The sequence below is a fragment of the Corvus kubaryi genome, unplaced genomic scaffold, assembly GCF_017639235.1.
Source record: "Corvus kubaryi isolate FWS band 111438036 unplaced genomic scaffold, C.kubaryi_AGA036_p1.0 36863, whole genome shotgun sequence".
NCBI lineage: Eukaryota > Metazoa > Chordata > Aves > Passeriformes > Corvidae > Corvus > Corvus kubaryi.
The window spans coordinates 58,957-72,558 of NW_024580971.1; the positions used below are offsets into that span (position 1 = coordinate 58,957).

Sequence of the window (13,602 nt, forward strand, 5' to 3'; positions counted from 1 at the left end):
TTCTGGCATGAATCCTGTGGGATCTCTCCTGAATTCTCAGTTTCTGGTGTGAATCCTGTGGGATCTTGCCTGAGCTTGGTTTCTGGTCTGAATCCTGTAGGATCCTACCTGAACTGTCGGTTTCTCCTCTCCAGTGTCCCTCTCCCTTGTTCTTTCTCCTTCTCTGTCCTCTGTCCAGCCAAACACCTCAACGGGTACCTGGCCATGACCAGCAGGGCCCATCGCTCTCGCCCCACAGGGGAGATCGTTGTCAACATGGAACCCGAGGTTCCCATCAAGAAGATGGACACGATGGTGAAGCTGGAAGCTGTGAGTATCCGCGTGCCATCACCTCTTTCCTCATGGAATTGCCGATTTCTGAGGGGTTCCACCCTGAACTGGGTCAGCAGCATGTCCCAGGGACGTCAGGCTGTGTCACACTGAATGTGTCTGTGCCCAATTACTTGACCAGAATGGGACTTTCAGCTCCTTCTCCCAGCGTTCTGCTCCAGAGCTTCCTCCACAAAAACAGATTCCTGCCAAGATGCTCCCAGGGCTGGAGCCCCTCTGCTCTGGAGCCAGGCTGGGAGAGCTGGGAGTGCTCACCTGGAGAAGAGAAGGATCCAGGGAGAGCTCCGAGCCCCTTGCAGGGCCTGAAGGGGCTCCAGGAGAGCTGGAGAGGGACTGGGGACAAGGCATGGAGGGACAGGACACAGGGAATGGCTTCCCAGTGCCAGAGGGCAGGGCTGGATGGGAGATTGGGAAGGAATTGTTCCCTGGGAGGGTGATGAGGGTGTGGGATGGAATTCCCAGGGAAGCTGTGGCTGCCCCTGGATCCCTGGCAGTGTCCAAGGCCAGGTTGGACGGAGCTTGGAGCCACCTGGGCTAGTGGAGGGTGTCCCTGCCCATGGCAGGGGTGGAATGAGATTAAATTTAAGGTCTCTCCCCACCCAAGCCATTCTGGGACTGATGGTTTGCACTCAGCTGAGGGTGTGTCCTTAACCTGCTCTCCCTCTCCCTGTTCCGTTCCATCCCGGGCGGCAGAATTCCGACGCAGTGGTGAAGGTGGATGTGGTAAGCGATGGATCTTCTCTGCATCCCTGCTCCCAACCCTCTGCTCCCTCTGCAGCCCTTCCGTGCCACTTTCAATGGACCAGGCACCCTCCCCAGCCCAAGCCAGGCAGGGACATCCCCCCTCTGTCCCACGACAGAGACACAGCAGCGCTGTCCCCTTAAGGGATGTGGCAGTGGCCTCGTTCCTGCAGTTTGGGAAGCTCTTCTGAGCCGGGATTTCTCATCCCAGCTGTCCCAGGAGGAGCCAGGCAGGCAGTGCCCTGTGGGAGGGATGCTGGGGATTCCCACCACAGCCAGACAGCAGCTGGGAAAGGTTCCCTCGCTCCACCAGGTGGGCCCAGGGTGCTTTGCTGGGCACAGTTTGACGGCTGCCATGGAAGATTCCAGAGATGTAGCCTGGGAAATGCGTGGATAAATGGGATGATGGAAATGTGGAGGTGTTTTGGGACTGCCCCATCCCTGAAAGTGTCCAAGGTCAGGTTAGATGGGGCTTGCAACAACCTGGAATAGCGGAAGGTGTCAGGACTGGAATTGGATGGGCCATAAGGTCCCTTCCCACCCAAACCATTCCGTGATTCTGGCACTGTCTCCCTAACCTTGGTCATCCTTGGCTGTTTTGTGCCTCAGTGTCTGCGGCTGTAAAAAGGAGAAAGTCCGTGAGGCCCCCAAGCCTGGGGGGTCCTCCCTCGTCACCCCCCACCTTTGTACTTCCAGAGGCGATTCCCCTTCACCTGATCCCTCCCCTTCCCCGTCTGTGCTTCCCTTGTCCCTTCAGACCGAGGAAGAGAAGGAGAAAAAGAAAAAGAAGAAGAAAGGAGGAGGAGGAGGAGGAGGTGGCGGGGAGGAAGTGGAGGAGGAGGAGCCAGACGAGAGCATGTTGGACTGGTGGTCCAAGTACTTCGCTTCCATTGAGACGATGAAGGAGGTGGGTGAGGAGCAGCAGCGAGGGGTATCCAGGGGACATTGTTTCCTTACTGCAAGGTCTCCCCTAATTCCAGCTCCTTCCAAAGCCTTGGGGCTGTGCTGCATCCCACGACTGTTACAGAATCCCAAAATTGTTCAGGCTGGAAAAGCCCTTGGAGATCATCGAGTCCAACCATTCCCTGGCACTGCAAAGGCCACCACTGACCATGTCCCCAAGTGCCACATCCACATGGCTTCAAACCTCTCCAGGGATGGGGACTCCAACACTGCCCTGGGCAGCTTTTCCGTGAAAACTTTGTTCCAAATTTCCAGTGGCTTCCTTTCTCCCCCAGCAACTCCGGCAGCAGGAAGCAGCTGCGGCAGAAGCGGAGGAGAAGGAAGAGATGGAGATCGGAGAGGGTAAGGCCGAGAGTGAGAGAGGGAACATGGCAGGGAAATGTGGGACCAGGATTCCTCTTGGTGCTTGGACATCCCTTTGGGAATCTGCCGCAGCTCTCCGGCCAAACTGGACGCTCCCAGTGTGTTGAGTTTTCCCAAAAAGGGTCGATTTTTGAGGATGTTTTTCCCTGCGTGTTGAACTCTTTGTTTCTGTCCTAACGCGGGTGGTGAAGACAAATACACAATGTAGGGCAAGTTGTCTCACCTAATTTATCCATTTATAACATTTTATATATTATATATTATGTATTATATATTATGGGGTTTTTTCACTTATTATCCTTTTATAAAATTATGGGATTGATTATGGCCTAAATGTGTTTTTCACTGAAGGAAGTTGGGTCCGTAGCTCAGGTGGGCTTCTGACCTTGCCTAAATTTGGGCGAGACTGATTTTGTCCCAAAAATGATGCAGGCCAAGAATCCTGGGACTGGTTGGTCAAGGGTGACTTTGTTCATCTGCACGTGCCGCCAGCAGGGCTGGGAGGGGCGTCCCTGCGGAATTCCACCCTCGTTTTCCATATGCTCCATGTCCCCATGACAGGGGGTTGTTGTTGTGCCCAGGTGACACAAAATCCTTCAGCTGAGTAAAATTCCGAGCCTGCTTTCTTTTGGAAGACTGATCTTTATGCCCCAGGAAAAATGAGGTTGGGTCTTGCTGAGCTTGGAGACAACTCTGAGCAGGTTCTTCTGGGCTTGCTCTGGTGTCCCCCATGGTTTTCTTTCTGTCTCTTTAGAATGATCCATTTCCTTCAGCTCTCCCACTCCTTCTTCCTTTCCTCTTCTGTGTGAAGTTTTTCCGTCTGTCTGTCCCCATCACTGGGCATTGTCCAGCCCTCATGAAAGCTGGCAGAGGCACCAAGGGCCAGGGATTGCAGCGGGGGGGAGAAGTTTCCTTTGAATCCACCTTTTCCAGCAGCATCTTCCCAGCTGTCCATGGCTGGTGATTGCTCTGAACGAGCTCTGGTGACCTGTGATTGCAGCTGCTCCTGGACAAACCGAGGGCAGCAGCATCCCCTCTGTATTCCCAGGCTGGGGTTCCACTCCCCAGGCTCCATAAAGCAGGAAAAGTCTCTGGCAGAAGCAAGAAGAGATGCTGTGGGCAGGACCAGGTTTTCTCACCGCTGTCGAAGTTCTCTGTCCCTGTTTTGTAGTCCTCAAAGTGATTCCTGCTCAGGTCAGCGCTGGAATTCCCTGCACAGAGACCCCCAGGCTCCTGGAGATGCTGTGATCCAGAGCCAAGGAAAGAGGACAGGGCTGGGATGGGACTTGCAGGCAGCGGCAGCTGGCAGCTTTCATGCTCCTCTTCTTTGAAGGACCTTGTCCAAGCCTCGCCCCATCTCCCCCACCTTTCCTCACCCTCATTTCCATCTCCTCCCTCTCTCCTCACCCTCATTTCCATCTCCTCCCTCCGCACCGTTCCCCCCCGGACTCAGAGACCAAACTTGGTGACTCTCCCATGAAAGGCTCCAAGGCTCAGGCGAAGAACAAGGACAAGTCCAAGGCACCCAAAGATGACAAGAAAAAGAAGCAGCAGCCAGTCCCTGAGCTCCCCGAGAAGAAGAAGCAGCAGAAGATCGATGAACTCAAGGTACTGGGGGGTGTTTCCAAGGAAGTACCTAATCCTAGGAATGATGTGCCTTGGGACACCTCTCCTAGGGATGTATCTTGGGACAAGGCTTCCCAGCCTCTCTCCATAGCTGGAAGGAGTCCGAGGTCACAAGAAAAGGGGTTGTCCCGGGATAGGCTCATCCTTGGGGCATCTTGGATATGCCGCAGCTAGAGGGGAGAGTTTTCCTGCCTGGATGTGGCTGGCCCAGCTGGGATTCAGGGCAGGAATGGGCTCTGGTTCAGTGATCCCAAGGATTTCTTAGGATTTATGTCACCTGTGGTTCTGGGGCTCAGATGGAGTTTGGACCTGGGTCCTTGTCTTGGTTTGAGACACCCCCAGACAGTGGCCCCAATGGCCCCACCCGTTGTTCCGAGATGCCCTTTTTCCAACCCAGTAATGCTGGAGACCCTTCCTCTTCCTAGAAAAATCAGGCACTGGGAGCTGAGGTGTCCACGTTCACAGAATCCCAGGATCGCTGAGGCTGGAAAAGCCCTCCCAGACCATCGAGTCCAACCTGTGCCCAATCCCCACCTTGTCCCCAGCCCAGAGCACTGAGTGCCACCTCCAGCCCTTCCTGGGACACCTCCAGGGATGGGCACTCCAAACCTCCCTGGGCAGCCCCTGCCAAGGCCTGAGCACCCTTTCCATGGGGAAATCATTCCAAATATCCAACCTGAGCCTGCCCTGGCACATCTTGAGGCCGTTTCCTCTTGTCCTGTCCCTTGTTTCTTCTGAGCTGTCTGAGTACTCACCACATCTTTTCCTCACCTTTATTTTTATCCCAAATTCCCTCCTTTTATATTCCTGTCATCTCAGGTCTTCAACAAAGAGCTGGAAGCAGAGTTTGACAACTTTGAGGATTGGCTGCACACCTTCAACCTGCTCCGGGGGAAGATCGGGGACAATGATGACAACGCTACGGAGGAGGAGCGGATAGTGGGGAGGTTCAAAGTGAGTGAGTGGGGAGGTTCAAAGTGAGCGGTCAGGAATGTTGGCTGGGACCTCAGGGAGGGTGTTTTGGGATGGGTTTGCTTCCCTGGAGACCCTGGGCAGCAGGACTCAGCCGGGCCATGCTCTCCCTTGCACCAGGGCTCCATGTGTGTCTACAAAGTGCCGCTCCCTGATGACATCACCAAGGAGGCTGGATATGACCCCACCTTTGGGATGTTCCAGGGGATCCCCAGCAACGACCCCATCAATGTGCTGGTCCGAGTCTACATCGTGAGGGTGAGTGGGAGTTTGGGGTGTGACAGGCAGGATCCACCCAGAACTGGTCCTAGTGCCATAGGGATGGTGGGATTTAGACCCAGTGCATCAGGACCCGGGATGCCGCTTGAGGACTGAAGCAGCTCCTTGGTTATGGAATGGTTTGGGTTGGAAGGGACCTTTAAGCCCATCCCCTTCCACCCCCTGCTGTGGGCAGGGACACCTCCCACTGTCCCAAGTTGTTCAGGCATATCCCAGGGTATCCAGACCCTGAACGGTGTCCCCAGGGCTGTGTGCTCCCACCGCTGGGAACAGGACAGATCCAAGCTCCTGCCAGATCCAGAGACCTCCTGCCGGCAGGTGGGATGGACCGGCGTATCCTAGTGCTCAGTTCCCATGGATAGTTTGGACCAGCCCGGAATGTGAGGTGTTGGTTCCTTCCACAGCCATGCCACCACCCCAGAGATGGTTCAGGATGGGAGAGAATGGGAGAAGAAGACTGGAATGGGATCTGGCAGGATCGAGTAGATCCATCTGAAGGACAGGGCACTTCCTTGAACATGTGCTCCTTGATCATTGATCTGATCCAGCCAATGCACGTTTTTCCTTTATATATGGAGTGTGCTCTGGAAAAAGTCACTTCCTGACCTCTGAGCTGGTCATCCACCTGTCCCCAGGTGTGGAGTTCTGCAGCCAGGCTCTTGGGAGGGGTCTCCATCCTGCTGGAAGCACCTGGGCTGCCCTTTGCCACCACCTTGTCCCAGTGTGCTACAAATGGAACCTACTTTTGGTTCCTTTCCCACCAGCCTGGTTGTCCATCCAGAGCTGCTTCCCGCTGGGATATGGGGTCTCCCATCCATCACCAGGCTGGAATAGTAGACAACCTATTGGTTGGTCAATGCCAAAACCAACCAGGACTGGGTGGATGTGTTCTCACGTGGGCATCTGCTGCTGCGCCATGCTTGGAGGTGGGATTGGAGAGTTTGAGGGTCCTCACCCCCTCTCTGGGGAGAATCCAGTGTGGAGAGAACACAAGGGGAAGGGGACGGATGTTTCAGCATCTTGGTCAGGTTCTTGCTGAGGGTGTTTCCTGAGAGCCTCTTTTTTGCCTCTGATGAGATTCCAAAGGTGACTGTGGTGACATCTCAGGACACAGCCAGCTCCAGCCTTGCCCTAAACCAGGACAGGGATTAACACGAGGCGGGAATATCCCCGTTTCAATCCAAGACACTCTGTTTAGGGACTGAAGTGGCCGAGTGTTCTCAGGGATGGAGAACGAGCCCATCCCTGAATCTGTGACTGCCTGGGACAGCAGTGACCCATCCCATCTGTTCCCTCCAGGCCACGGACCTCCACCCAGCTGACATCAACGGGAAAGCCGATCCCTACATTGCCATCAAGCTGGGCAAGACGGACATCAAGGACAAGGAGAACTACATCTCCAAGCAGCTGAACCCTGTCTTTGGGAAGTGAGTCTGCGCCTGGAATTGCTGAGCTGGGCCTGCGCTTGCCGGCCCTCAGCCCTGCACCTGAGCTCTCCCGTGGCTGCTCCTTGAGCTGGAATGATGGGATTCATCCCACAGTGTGGATGCCCTTCTGGGATGTCCTTCTTTGCCAGTGTGTGGTCAGTGTAGGAGCGGGTGTTTAAGAGACGCACCTGAAATTTATCTGATGGGGGTGAAACACCCACTGAGGAATCATTAGACCTAAATTTGAGTGAGAATAAAACACAAACTCAGTTTCAGAACTGTTGGGACATCCAGGTCAAGGATTTTCCCTCCTGTCGAGGGCTGGTGGGTCTGGCAGAGTTGGTGGTTGAGTTAAAACCCACCTCAGATGTCCTGCAGTAGTGGATGCAAATTGAACACCATCCATGGACTGGAGTATACCCACCTCCCCCATGGCGGACAAACCACGGGTCTGTCCTGGGTGGCAGCCAGACCCTCCAGCTGCTTTTCTCTACTTCCCCCAATCCCAGATCCTTCGACATCGAGGCCACCTTCCCCATGGAGTCCATGCTGACCGTGGCTGTGTACGACTGGGACTTGGTGGGCACCGACGACCTCATTGGGGAGACCAAGATCGACCTGGAGAATCGCTTCTACAGCAAGCACCGGGCGACCTGCGGGGTGTCCCAGACCTACTCCATGTGCGGGAAAAGCCTTCCCTGCCCCACCTTCCACCTGGACCCTCCTCTGCATCACCTCCCACCCCGAGCCAAGAGCTCCCACAGGAATCCTCCCCCTTCACTGCCTGCTGATCCCAGAATGATTTGTTTTGGGAAGGACCTCGCTCCGTCCAATCCTGCTGTGGGCAGGGCTTAACGGAGGAGTCTGTGCTGTCCCCGGTTTTGTGACCAGCACTAGGGAGCAGTGGAACGAGTTGTCAGGAGCCCAGGGCAGGAGGGAGGGAGGGACTGGGAGGACCGGTCGGACTGGGAAGAGGGTTGAGGTCAGGGCTGAAATAGCAGCAGAGCAGGTGGGGTGATGCCGAGCATCAGGAAGCAAGTGGGATGCACGGGGAATTCCAGGTCTGAGCCAAGGTGGGGTGGAAGGTGTTTGCAGAAGGGGCACAGAGGGGTCAAGTCTTCTCTGAAGTTTCACCTCTGCTGCCTCAAATCCTTTCCCTGGGAATTTTGGGTCCTTTGTGGTGCAGTGGCTTTTTTTCTGGCAAAAGGGAAAAAAAAGTCTCTTTCCTCCCAACCTTTTTTTCTCTGACCTGGCCCTCCTGTTCCCAGCCATGGGTACAACACCTGGCGTGACCCCATGAAGCCCTCCCAAATCCTGTCCAAGCTGTGCAAAGAGGGAAAAGTGGATGGGCCACACTTCGGGCCAGGGGGAAGAGTGAAAGTTGCCAACAGGGTCTTCACTGGCCCCACGGAGATCGAGGATGAAAATGGTATGGCGCTGTGGGGTCATCCCATGGGATGGAGGTTCTGGAGGGGAGCAGGGGTCTGGGGGGTCTGCTCATCATCCAGGGTTGGAATCTCAGACTAATTTGAATCATGGAATGGTTTGAAAGGGACTTCTGAAGGTCATCCAGTCCAACCCCCCCAGACAGATGTGGTGGCCCCATCCCCCAGCCCTGCAGTCACCATCCCAGTATGGGACCAGAGTCCTACAGACCCTCCGGGCCAGTGGGTTCCTCTTGGAATCACTCAAGGACATCCATGGACACCCAGAGTGACCGAAGCTGCCTCTGGAAACACCCCCCTGGCAGTGCATATCCAAAGAGCAATGGAGACACCTCATGGCTTTTCCAGGGTGTAGGAAATAGTCATCCATGGAAATGCATTCCCAAACCATGGGATATGAGGGTTGCCTTCCAACACATGTGCCCAAGAAAGAGGGAGACGGGCCAGGACGGGCGAAGGAGAGGAGTTAAAACATGGTCAGCGGACATGGAATTGGTTCAGACAGGGAAGACTGGATGGGGATCTGGACCTTCTGTAGGGATAGAGAGAGGAGAGCGGAGTGAGGAAATGCCGGCTGAGGAACAAAGTGTTCCCAAGGGATGGTGAGGCAGTTCTGCACCTTGGAGCAGGGGTGGAGGCCCCGGGTGCTTTGCCATCCCTGTCCCAGTTGTCCAAGATCTCCTTTGTCCTCCAGGCCAGAAGAAGCCGACGGACGAGCACCTGGCGCTGGCGGTGCTGCGGCACTGGGAGGACATCCCGCGGGCCGGCTGCCGCCTCGTCCCTGAGCACGTGGAGACGCGGCCGCTGCTCAACCCTGACAAGCCGGGCATCGAGCAGGTCTCACATCCCAACGGGAACGGGAGCAGCCCATGGGGGCCAAAGCAGCCCTAACCCACCTCGGGATGGGCAGGTCACCCCGGGAGCCCAGCAGAGAAAATCTCCAGTGCCTCCCGATCCATCCTCATCCACTTCACCTCCCACAGTCCCTCCTGATTCCCCACATCTGGGGTACCTGGAAGCAAAATTCCCAACAGATTCCCAAGCAGAAGGAACTGGGAACCCCGGGATGCTGTACATAAAAGGCAGTGCTGGGAATTCCTTGGAGACTCTGAACCTTCTGGAGTCCTGAGGAGGACTCTGAGCCCATTTTGGAGGGGGAGGTCACAGCCCTGTTGAGTAAAGGGGGGAGAGCAGGAAGAGGGGTGGGCTCTGGTTGTTTTACAGACCTGATTTTGGTCAGAAATCTCCCAAAATCCAATCTGGGCTGCCCCACTGAGTCTTCCACAGGTTCCTTGTAGAGGCTGCGAGCAGAGGAGGGAAATCTCCCCTTGGTGCTTGGCTCACCCTGGTGAGGCTGATCCGAGCTCACGTGGAGATGATGGAATGGTTTGGGTGGGAAGGGCCTTAAAGCCCATCCAGTTCCACCTCCTGCCATGGGCAGGGACACCCTCCATGAGATGCTTCTGCAGGGGTGGAGAAGGATTCATGGCATGGGAGAAGCTTGTCCCGCTCCATGTCTGGCATGGCCGGAGGGATTGCTGTGGGAAGAGCGGGACACTCGGTGAGGAGGGGACAGGAGGGACCAGGGGAGCTGACAGTGTCTCTGCCACCCCGCAGGGCCGCCTGGAGATGTGGGTGGACATGTTCCCCATGGATATGCCAGCGCCTGGCCCTGCCATCGATATTTCTCCCAGGAAACCAAAGAAGTAAGGAACAGGCCAGCCAACCAATCCCAGGGAAACCGGGAGGTTGGGGATGGAGCCCATCTTCTCCCATCTCCTGCTGCTGCTCCATGGCCAGCCCAGCCCTCTGCTCAGGTTCCTCAGCCATGCTGGCACTTCCAGAGATCCCAACACTGGAAGCAGTTCCAGAGCTGCTCCTGAGGGTGGTATCCCACCTCTTCCATCCCCTGCAGCTCCCGATCTTTCTTGGCTGTGTAAACTGGGAAATTCCATCATTCCCAGGCCTCGTCACGGGGCCAGGGCAAAGCAGAATGCCCAGCCCTGAGCCTCTCCTGGGCAGGGATATCCCAGGGCAGTTTGGAGGGGGCTTTCCCAGGAGGTGATGGATAGAAGGAGGGGTGGTGGAGGCGACTGGGACAGCTGATCATTCCCAGCAGGAAAGAGCAGGCACAGACAGCGCATGGAGAGGGAAGAAGGACATTTCTTCCCGCGATATCCCTCCTAGCCCTCCCTCACCCTGCTGGCCTAGGTCCTTGGGCCCCTTTTCCTACCCCCAGGGCTGGGATACAGGGATGGCACTGGGAATCCTGCTGGGAGCCTCTTGTGCAGGCTTGGGTGGAGAGAACATCCCTGGATCCCAGCTGGGAGAGGCACAGCATGGGACAGGCAGGAGCAGACAGGAGGGGCTGGAAAAGGTGGAGGAATCCCACGAATGGGCTCAGCCAGGGCACTGCCAGAGGGAGATCCCAAAGGATTCCCAGGTTAAGGAAGCTGTGCTTCCCTCACCTGGGGGACTCCCTGGTGCTTCCAGTGAGGTGCTGTGGCTGTGGCCATGTGTCCTGAGCCTCCCTCCAGCCTCACCTCTCGCTGCAGGAGCCGGGATTCTGCTCTTGCTCCAGCCACTCCCACTGTGGGAGCCACTTTCTCCATCACCAAAATTCCCAGCCAAGCAGAAGTGATGGGAAACACCCCAGCTGCTGCACAGTGCTGGGAATTCCTTGGAGACCCCAAACCTCCTGGAGTCCTGAGGAGGACTCTGAGCCCATTTTGGAGGGAGGTCACAGCCCTGTTGAGTAAACGGGGGAGAGCAGGAAGAGAGGTGGGCTCTGATTGTTTTACAGACCTGATTTTGGTCAGAAATCTCCCAAAATCCAAGCCTGGGCTATCCCCACTGATCCTTTGGCAAATTCCTTGTAGAGGCTGCGAGCAGAGGAGGGAAAGCTCCCCTTGGTGCTTGGCTCACCCTGGTGAGGCTGATCCGAGCTCACGTGGAAATCATGGAATCATGGAATGGTTTGGGTGTGAAGGGCCTTAAAGCCCATCCAGTTCCACCTCCTGCCATGGGCAGGGACAACTTCCACTATCCCGGGTGCTCCAAGCCCCATTCAAGTTTTGGACACTGCCAGGGATCCAGGGGCAGCCCCAGCTGCTCTGGGAATTCCATCCCAGCCCCTCCCCACCCTCCCAGCCAGGAATTCCTTCCCAATATCCCATCCATCCCTGCCCTCTGGCACTGGGAAGCCATTCCCTGTGTCCTGTCCCTCCAGCCCTTGTCCCCAGTCCCTCTCCAGCTCTCCTGGAGCCCTGGAAGGGGCTCTGAGCTCTCCCTGGATCCTTCTTTTCTCCAGGTGAGCACCCCCAGCTCTCCCAGCCTGTCCCCATAGCAAGAGTCCCATCCCTGTAATCATCTCCATGGTTGAGATCCCCTCTTGATCCCTGGGATAGATCCCTTTGAGCAGTTCCCTGTTCCTGGTGCCCGGCCCTGCTCTCTGGCAGCATCGCCCCGTCCCCTCCTATCCCATTCCCTGTTCCCATGCCTCACCTCCCTTTCCCTCCCTCGGGCAGGTACGAGCTCAGGGTGATCGTGTGGAACACCGACGAGGTCATCCTGGAGGATGACGACTACTTCACGGGCGAGAAATCCAGTGACATTTTTGTCAGGGGGTAGGTACAGCCTGGAATTCCAGTGGTGCCTCCTCCGCTCCTCCCGGGGTGGGCGCCAGTCCTTGCTGGGGTAGGAGCGGGAAGAGGGGTAGGACACGGATGGTGCTGGGGGTCCCACCGCTGCCGGTGTCTCCTGTGCCATTTCCTGCCTCTCCCCTCTCCTTGGCTGCACGTCCCACTGCCAGTGCCCGGTGCCCCGCTTGGAGCTGCGGGTGGTTGTCTGGAGCACCCCTGAGGTGGTTTTGGAACGCGATGCTTTCCTGGTGGGAGAGGAGATGCCTGACGTCTCTGGCAGGGGGTGATGAGGCCTCTTGGTCCCCTCTGCCCCTCTCTGAGTTTGTCTTGGTCTCCCCTCATGGCATTCCCACCATGACACCTACAATTCCAGCATCTGGAGCCAAACTGGTGGTGGTTGTTCTGAAGGTTTGCTCCCATCTCCGCTTCAACCTCATTCAGCAGGAAGGGAAAGCCCCTTCCAGAATTCCACCACATCAGAGAGTCACAGAATCGTGGAATGCTTTGGGTGGGAAGGGACCTTGAACCTCATCCCATGGAGATGGGGTGCCCTGGGCAGGGACACCTTCCACTATCCCAGGCTGCGGTTCTGTCTCTCAACAGACAAATCCCATGGGATGCAGCTCCAAGGAATCCAAGCAAAACCCCTGAGATCCAGGGAGACCTTGGAGCCATCCCAGCAGCTCCATCCCTCTGGAATTTCAGCACCTTTCATCCCTGGAAGTGTCCAAGGCCAGGTTGGACGGAGCTTGGAACAGCCTTGGGCACTGCCAGGGATCCAGGGGCAGCCACAGCTTCCCTGTGCCAGGGCCTGCCCACCCTCCCAGGGAACAATTCCTCCCCAATATCCCATCCAGCCCTGCCCTCTGGCACTGGGAAGCCATTCCCTGTGTCCTGTCCCTCCATGCCTTGTCCCCAGTCCCTCTCCAGCTCTGTTCTGATCCCTTTCCATCCTGCTCTGCTCCAGCCTCCCCAGCAGTGCTCCCAGCTCCTGTACAATTCCTTAACACCTCCGTGCCCAGAGTAGACCCTCAAACAACCCCCTTGAATCTCCTTCTCCAGAAGTCCTCTGTTCCCTCTGGGACCCTCCTGCCCCTTGGATTTGCTGCTGCAGTGTCTGGAGCAGCCCCAGTGCCTCGTTCACATCTTTTAGTTCCTTCCAGTCCTGGAGACAGCCTGGCTGCCTGGACAGGGTGGTCCTGTGCCCTCTCCTTCCCAGTGTAAACCTGTGCCCCCCTCTCACCCCCCGGGCCCTGCAGGTGGCTGAAGGGGCAGCAGGAGGACAAGCAGGACACGGATGTCCATTACCACTCCCTCACCGGTGAAGGCAACTTCAACTGGCGCTACATCTTCCCCTTCGACTACCTGATGGCCGAGGAGAAGATCGTAATCTCCAAGAAGGAGTCCATGTTCTCCTGGGATGAGACCGAGTACAAGATCCCAGCCCGCCTCACCCTGCAGGTCTGGGATGCCGACCACTTCTCGGCCGATGATTTCCTGGGTACGTGGAGGGTCCAGAGCATCCCACAAACCCCTTGAGCTGCTGCTGGATGGAGCAGGTGGGATGAGAGAGCAGGAAGGGTCTGCAGAGGGATCTGGACAGGCTGGATCCATGGGCCAAGACCAAGCGGCAGGGCCTGAACTGGGGTCCCACCAACCCCACAGAGCACTCCAGGCTGGGCCAGAGGGGCTGGAAAAGGCCCTGGTAGTGCCAGTGGCTGGGCACGAGCGCAGGGGTGCCCAGGGGGACAAGAGGCCACTGGCCCCGGGGCTGTGCCAGCTCTGGGGTGGCAGCAGGGCCAGGGCAGTGCCCGT

At 56.8% G+C, this 13,602-nt stretch overlaps 1 protein-coding gene across 3 annotated transcripts in view; it reads left to right on the plus strand.

Annotated features, from left to right (window-relative positions):
* Positions 1-13,348, plus strand: part of OTOF (otoferlin) — a 71,733-nt gene extending 58,385 nt beyond the window's left edge. For 2 of the 3 annotated variants that reach the window (XM_042020182.1, XM_042020183.1), the window contains 14 exons: positions 239-309; positions 1,024-1,053; positions 1,829-1,978; positions 2,310-2,376; positions 3,881-4,005; positions 4,843-4,977; positions 5,116-5,253; positions 6,574-6,701; positions 7,211-7,381; positions 7,970-8,130; positions 8,841-8,983; positions 9,764-9,852; positions 11,674-11,772; positions 13,047-13,348. In XM_042020182.1, coding sequence (XP_041876116.1) covers positions 239-309; positions 1,024-1,053; positions 1,829-1,978; positions 2,310-2,376; positions 3,881-4,005; positions 4,843-4,977; positions 5,116-5,253; positions 6,574-6,701; positions 7,211-7,381; positions 7,970-8,130; positions 8,841-8,983; positions 9,764-9,852; positions 11,674-11,772; positions 13,047-13,326 — 1,787 coding nt within the window. In that variant the 3' untranslated portion in view covers positions 13,327-13,348. Of the gene's footprint in view, positions 1-178; positions 310-1,023; positions 1,054-1,828; positions 1,979-2,309; positions 2,377-3,880; positions 4,006-4,842; positions 4,978-5,115; positions 5,254-6,573; positions 6,702-7,210; positions 7,382-7,969; positions 8,131-8,840; positions 8,984-9,763; positions 9,853-11,673; positions 11,773-13,046 lie in introns of all 3 variants that reach the window. The other variant, XM_042020181.1, reaches the window with a different exon arrangement.
* Positions 13,349-13,602: the final 254 nt, after the last annotated feature.